Source organism: Pinus tabuliformis, chromosome 6 (genome assembly GCF_031772625.1).
Source record: "Pinus tabuliformis cultivar Carrire ecotype Pingquan chromosome 6, CPIR1, whole genome shotgun sequence".
NCBI classification, from domain to species: domain Eukaryota; kingdom Viridiplantae; phylum Streptophyta; class Pinopsida; order Pinales; family Pinaceae; genus Pinus; species Pinus tabuliformis.
In genome coordinates this window covers 212,244,862-212,252,497 of record NC_142292.1, presented here as the reverse complement: position 1 = coordinate 212,252,497, position 7,636 = coordinate 212,244,862, and the positions used below count along the sequence as shown (strand labels likewise).

General features: G+C 45.8%; 1 protein-coding gene across 1 annotated transcript; it reads left to right on the top strand.

Annotated features, from left to right (window-relative positions):
- Positions 1-2,492: 2,492 nt before the first annotated feature.
- Positions 2,493-4,740, top strand: LOC149258211 (uncharacterized). Its single transcript, XM_089406612.1, has 2 exons — positions 2,493-3,966; positions 4,616-4,740. The coding sequence occupies exons 1-2, from the start codon at positions 2,493-2,495 to the stop codon at positions 4,738-4,740; spliced, it is 1,599 nt and encodes a 532-aa protein (XP_089262738.1).
- The last annotated feature ends 2,896 nt before the right edge of the window (positions 4,741-7,636 follow it).

Here is a 7,636-nt window from a genome sequence, read left to right as displayed (position 1 = left end):
GTAATGTCTTCCACATTGCAGAAACTCATTCCCTCATCTCCTTCTCTGGTAAGTCTGAGAAAAACCAGCGCCCCACGAGTGCACACTTCTATAAGCTAGTTACGTGATCTAGTAGAACATCGTATCCGAAGCTCGGTAGATTCATCTAAGGAGAAATCCTAATCAATTTGATATTATGTTTGTTTTTTACAGCCAGATTGGGTATGGAGGTACGTCCAGGGCGAGGTTGTTCTACATGGTGTGCATGTGTCCGGTGGTCATTAGAAGCATAATCGTGGAAAGGGGGCAACCCAGTTGGAAGGATGTTTGCATGGATCGAAGGTGGAAAATGGGCATCAGGAGGAGGACCAAGAGGTGGGGCCTCCAGGGCCGCGTGGTGTGCCATTTGTACTCCATTTTGGTGCTCCAATTTAGCGGCGAGGGTAGCCCGAATGAAGGCCTCATGTTCGGATGTGTCAAATTTGTATAGGTAGGACAAGTCCATGGGCCAAGATAAAGTGATCCAAGAACAATCTGACTAGCCCTACCTGGAATAATAACATGATCCAACACTCGAGGTAGACTAGCAGTGAGGAAAAATCAGAAGTCAGATGAGTAAGTAGGATGTGAATCCAAAATACAAGAGATCAAATGAAAAAGGTAAATGGGGTTAGGTGAGGACATCACGTGAAAAGGCTTTGAGGTGTGACCCACAATACCACATATCCCATCATATGGAATAGAATAGAGAAAAATACCCATGGAAAGTGGATCCTTGTAGCCAACTTGTTATCACTTCCAGAATCCCAATTAGGAAAATAAAAGAATGTAGGCTGAATAAGAAGGTCAGGTACGTATACTCAAGAATTATTAACTTTCTTTTTTCAGATTTAAGAAATAAGGTCTCCTAAATGGCTGCGGCGATGGACAGCATCCCCCCGCCTCTGGCTCGCCCCTGATCCCCTGAGCACGCAGTGCCTGGCAGCCCTGCTGCTGGGCCGCAGCTCCCTGCTCTGGCCTCCTTCGGCCTGAGCCTCCTGCTCACTCCCCGAGTCTCTGGCTTTGGCGCTCTATTCGGGCCTCCTGCCCTCCCCGCGGCAGCCCTGAGGCTGGCTGCGTTTTCTGCTGACCTTTCTCCTCCCCAAGGCCTTCTGCCCTCTTCACCCTCGAGCCGCTTGTCCTCCTAGCTGTCCTCCTGCGCCTCTGAGTGGAAATATGGCTCAGCCTTCTCAAGAGCAAGTAGAAATGGAGAAAGCTTTCGCTTCTCTCATTCCAGAGACCAATAAGGAAAGGATCCGTCCTACAGCTTCAAAGTTTGTTAAAAAGTTGGATGAAATTCCGGAGGTCCCTCTTCCATCCGCACTTCCAAGAAGAGCTGCTGTGGCTCTTGCAGATCGTGGATTAGTCGGACAGTTCACAGGGTTATGGCCTTCCCCCCGCACGGTTCAACGCTGGGTGGAACGAAACTGGAATGCGATGGTCCAAGGGAAAATCGCTATAAGATTTTGTGGAAGGGGATTCTTTACCTTCCTCTTTGAATCAGTAGAAGATCGCAACCTCATTTTTAGAAACGGACCCTATTTCATGGACACCAGAGGACTTTATCTCAATCGATGGACTCCTGACTTTGATCCAGAAATGGATGTCCCTAACGCGGTTCCGGTATGGGTTCGTCTGCCACATCTCCCACTCCACTGTTGGGGAGATGAATCCGTTCGCGCTATCGGAAATGCAGTAGGGAAATATGTAGACAGATCGGAGCCAAAGGAGAATATGTATGCTTGTGCGAGGATATGCGTAGAAGTGGATCTAGGCAAAGGCTTACCAGAGGCAATCAAACTAAAAGTTGACCAGTGGACGCACATTCAGCAAGTAGACTACGAGCAGCTCCCTTTCAAATGCAAGGTATGTCATGAATACGGTCACTTTGCTAACAGATGCAGCAAATCTAGATCAGAAGATAATAGCAATAAAGAAGCTCCTGAGGAAGCATGGGAAATAGTCCGGAAAAAAAAAAAGGCAAACCCTCCCCTGGATTCAGCTGATCCCTCATCGAAAACACCCTCCCCCTCCATGCATCCATCCAGTTCGGGGCCTCCACCCTCCTCCTCTCAGCAAGTACTTCCTCCTTCCCCCTCCTCTCCCCCGCGGTCCTCAGACCCCTCCATCCCTCCGTCCTCAAACCCTTTTGCATCCCTTTCCGAAGAAGATCCCATTCAAGAATCTGAGCAGCATATCCCTTCACCCCCCCATACCACTCAGCCTTCCCCGGACAATACCTCAACAAGAATCACAAGAAGCCTATCAAAGGATCTAGGAGCATCTAGTGAGATTCAAAAAAAACATGGACCAGGAAGGAAGTCGGCAAAACAGCATAGAGAAGAAAGTGCGCAAAAGGACATAGCAATGGGATCACAGACACCGATTGAAACCTTCATATTAGGAATTTCGGACAAGGAAAACAACATCAAAGGCAAAGAGAGGCGAGCACCTCTGCATACCACAGGTAAATCATGATGAAAGTGCTGTCTTGGAACAGCAGGGGACTAGGGCACCCCTCCAAAAAAGCTGCCCTCATGGAGTTAATCCACAGCGAAAAACCAGATATCTTACTTGTTCAAGAAACAAAATTAAATCAGTCCGAAATCAGCAGACTCATTGGCCAACAAAAACAGTACGATGGTTGCACCAGCGAAGCTAGAGGAGCTTCAGGGGGTATTTTAACGATGTGGAACGTCAACAAATGGAGCTGCAGCGTGGTCAAAACACAACAGCATTGGATAAGTATTAAATTGGAAAACAAGGACAATGGCACAGAAGTTAAAATCTACAACATCTACTCTCCCAACCACTTCAGGGAAAAAGAGGTCTGCTGGACCACCTTAGAGGAAGAATTAGATGAAGATCGTGACAACAACCTCATCCTAGCAGGGGATCTAAATCTGGTTTTACACTCAAATGAAAAAAGGGGAGGAAACTTCACTGCTGATCATTTTCGAAACCGGCTGGAACGCATTATGCAAGAAAAAGATCTGGTTGATTTAAAGCCCAAGAACCGCAAATATACATGGAGCAATAGGCGGTTGGGAGCAAGAAACATTATGGAACGTCTTGACCGTTTCCTTGTCAATATCGCTTTTCTGTCCTCATTCTCCAACGGACAGTCTGACATCCTCAATTCTTCCGCCTCGGACCACTTCCCCATCACTCTTACCTTGCAAAGTCAAAGCCATCTCGGCCCCCTCCCCTTCAAATACTCCTCCCTTTGGAACCAAATTCCAGCAGCCCGTGACATAGTCAAGCAGGCATGGTCACAGCACGTGGAGGGCTCCCCTATATTCATTTGGGAGTCAAAGCTGAAGCAAACGAGGCAAGCGCTAAAAACATGGGCAAAAACCAATTACAAGGAACCCGAGACAGCTAAAAAAGATATCAAACAGAACCTTGAAAAACTACAGCAAAGCATTGAAGCGGAAGGGCTCACTCAGCAAGCAAGACAAAAAGAGATCAGACTGTATGCAGAGTTAACCCAAACAGTCAGAGATGAAGAAACCAAATGGAGATTAAAATCTCGGCAGACCTGGTTGCGTGAAGGTGATAAAAACACCTCTTACTTTCATAAACAAGCCACAATCAGGAAGGCAAGAAACACAGTAAATACAATCAGAGATGGAGAAGGGAACAATCATGAAACTCAAGACTCTATCAAGGCTGCTGCAACCGCCCACTTCAAATCTCTCTTGACAGAGGACAACAACGAGGAGGACTTCTCAAACTTCCTCCAACACATGAGCAGAGAAGTCACCCAAGAAATGAATATCAGTCTCACCCAAGAAGTCGACGAGGATGAAGTCAAAAAGGCGATATGGAGCCTTCATCCGGACAAAGCCCTAGGCCCAGATGGGTTCCCAATCAGCTTCTATAGAGAATATTGGTCAATGATTAAAAAGGACATTCTCAAGATGATTCGCTGGGTCCTCAGGAAAGGCAAACTAGGAGGCTATACCAACTCAACTTTTCTAGCCCTCATCCCTAAAGAGAATAGGCCAATCTCCTTCTCTAGATTCCGGCCAATATCCCTGTGCAACTCTGCTTACAAAATAATCACAAAAATCCTATCTACAAGACTCAAGCCTCTCCTCCCTTCCTTAATTTCGGAAAATCAGGGAGGTTTTTTAGCCAACAGGCACATCTCCGACTCTATCCTTCTGGTACAAGAAGCCATTCACTCTAGTCTAAGTCGAAAGAAAAAAGGTTTTATCCTTAAACTTGATCTAGCAAATGCTTTCGATAGAGTCAGACACTCCTTCATTTTTGCTGTTTTGAGCAAACTAGGATTCAATGCTTCCTTTATTAACATGGTCAAAGCTTGTATCTCTAATCCTTGGATCTCGCCCCTAGTGAATGGAAGACCCTGTGCAGCCTTTCAATCCTCCCGAGGACTCAAGCAAGGCTGCCCCCTCTCTCCCTACCTTTTCATTCTCATAGCTGAATCCCTCAGCAAAGCATTGGATTACAATCGAAGAACAGGATTAATTACAGGTATCCAATTCGAGCAGGGCACAAAGAATATCAACCACTCCCAATTCGCTGATGATACCCTCCTGATGGGTGGTGCATCGACTATCATTGCCAGGCGCTTCAAAAGGATCCTGGACCAATTTATGGACTGCTCTGGAGGAAGAATCAGCCAAGGCAAAAGCTGCATATACGGATGGAATACACCAGCCCACACCATTCAAAGTATTGCAAATATCTTAGAGGTCTCTTACAAGATTGAATGGAACCATTTCACCTATCTAGGGATGCCGGTGAGCAAAGGTCCTCTGAAGACTGAAACTTGGAACACAATTCTCGATAAAATCAAAAGGAAAATTCAACAATGGGGAACCATGTGGCTGAACCCAGCAGGCCGTCTTGTTCTTCTCAAATCAGGTTTGATCTCTCTCCCCATTTATCGTTTTTCTTTGTTACAAGCTCCAATGAACTTCCATCACAAATTGGAAAAGGCCCTTCGTTTTTTCCTCTGGCAAGGAGGGAAATCAGAGAAAAAGAAATTCAATTTGGTTGGATGGAAAAGTGTCATTCAGCCCCAAGAAAAAGGAGGTCTCGGAATAAGGTCTCCATATCTCTTGAATTTAGCTCTCGGGGCTAAAATTGTTTGGAGACTAATCAATGGGGACTCTGCCTGGTGGAAATCAGTCTTAGAAGCAAAGTACCTCAGCAGTTCTAGGCACAAGCTCCTGGAAGTAAGCATACCCAATAGAGACAGCTCCAACATCTGGAAATTGTGCAAGAAAATTATCCCTATCATGACCCAGCACATCTCCAAAGTACCTGGAGAGGGAAGCAACATCAGCATTTCTAAAGATAGAATCCTAGGCCAGAGTCCCATAGAATCCAAAGCAGAAGTAATCCCAGCTATAAATTGGTTAAATAACAAAGGAATCTGGAATTTAGCCCAAATCTCCAAGTGGGGAAGCTCCTCCCAAGCTTGGATTGGCTGGGCTTTGCCGAACTACCCAAGGGATCTGGAAACAAGTTTCATCGCTCTAAAAGACCAATTGCACAGCAAGGCTCCTATTCATAAGGGAGACAGAGATAGCTTTCGATGGGATCCCTCAGGCACTGAATACACAGCCAAAGCAGGATACCACCATTTATGCGCCAATACCTTTCCACAGGATACATGGAGTCATTGGAGACTGGTTTGGAAAGCGGAAGCCCCTCCTAAAGTTAAATTCTTCTGCTGGCTCCTTCTGAAAGGTAAGATCTTAACAGCTGAAAACCTCAAAAAAAGGGGCATCCTAGGCCCTTCTAGGTGTCCAATCTGTCTTCAAGCAGAAGAGACTATACAGCATCTGTTCATGGACTGCCAAGTGGCTGCCAATTGTTGGAAAGAAATAGCATCTGTAGGGGGAGTAGAATGGAATCCTAAGCCAAGCATAGCAGAGGCAATCCAAAATTGGAAGAAACTCTGCCCATGGAAGAGCAAGAAGATCAAATTATCTCAGAGGATATGGAGCACTTTACCATTAACACTGCTTTGGAGCATTTGGATAGCCAGAAACAAGAAGGTGTTCCAAGACAAAAGACACAACTCTAGATACATGTGTCACAAAGCTATAAACTTAGCTGTAGAAGCTGTGACCATTTGCTCCCACAGCAAAATCAATCTCAACAGCTTCAGTGCTGAAGAGAGAAATCTGATTAATTATGGCAGCATAATCAGTGCCCATGAACAAGAAAAAGATAACTCAAACTCAAAAGAGACAGCTACAGCCCGGAAGCTTAGGCCTAAGGAGGAGGAATTCGCCCTTTGGCTGGGCAACTGCAACAAATATTGTCTCTTCTTCGATGGGGCCTCAAAATCTAATCCTGGTCTCGCAGGCGCCGGAGGTATCATATGCAATGCAAATGGCAAGACTATCTTGTATTTTGAATGGGGATTGGGTGACCTATCCAACAATCGGGCTGAAGGGCTGGCTTTATTCCAAGGATTAAATCAGGTGATCAAGCTGGGCATAAAGAAAGTGAATGTCTTTGGTGACTCAGCAATTATCATCCGGCTCATGGAGCAAAAGCGAACTTCACCAAACATTCTATTGCAACAAATCAATAATAGAAATCAAATTTTACACAGAACGCTGGAAGAAGCCCACTATTTTCATATCTTAAGGGGCCTCAACAAAAAGGCGGACCACCACGCCAACCAAGCATGTAACCAACCCAAAGGCCAGCTACGCTGCAATGATCGCGTATCCATCCAACTGCTGCCATGAAATACAAACATCTAATCAACTCGCGCGGTATCCCATCCAACAGAACCTGCCACAGCAACCAAATCAATGGATCACAGGTCAGCACAGATAAGAATGATAGCATTGGTATCAGCAGACGGCACAGAAGCACATTTCAAAGCAGGGGAACCAAGATTCACAGCCCAGGAAATCGTCCTTGTCTCAGGAATGTTGATCTCAGTCAAGATATGCGCAGAAATATCCAGAGGAGCATCGGGAAGAGTACATCCCTCTCCCGCCATTGTAACCGCAGAAATTCTTTAAGTACCCCCTCAGCTCATAAGCTTCAACTCACATCTGAAAATTTCCACTGTAATTTCGAGAGAGAAGCCGAATTTGCAGGCCATCTTAGTAAGCAGGACAGAAGCGAGACTGTGGAGCATTTTAGAAGTCTCGCTCTCACTCTGTTATACAGTGGGAGCGCTGTTGATGTTCAACGATCCTCAAAAGGTATTAGCGGCAGTCTCAGGCACTCAACGTGCTGTCATCTAAGTGCTCTCATCACCACAGAGAGTCTTAGCAGAATCCATACCATCAGCCAAGCGAATCGACAACACCAAGGACAAAAGCAAAAGAATACAGTTAATACTCAGACAAAGGAAAATATGGAGCGCCCAGAGGATTGCTTTCACTGCCGCGACCTGAACATGGAATTCAATGAAGTCCGAGCCCAGCAAAGAGCATTGGAGGACCTAGTTCGCAGCATGGAGAATCGGATGGAAGACAAAGTCCGCATTTTGGAGAATAGGCTGGAAGAGCAAGTTAAAATCCTCCATGATAAATATAGAGCAGAAATGAACCTTTTTCTGCATAGGGTCCACACCCTCCATGAACAGTACAGCGATCTGCACAACAGA

What these genes read in the sequence shown, in the direction of transcription:
- LOC149258211 (XM_089406612.1), top strand. Translation starts at nt 2,493, where the DNA reads ATGATGAAAGTGCTGTCTTGGAACAGCAGGGGACTAGGGCACCCCTCC. An exon ending in TCGCTGGGTCCTCAGGAAAG is followed by an intron (nt 3,967 to 4,615) that starts GCAAACTAGGAG and finishes TATCATTGCCAG; the next exon opens with GCGCTTCAAAAGGATCCTGG.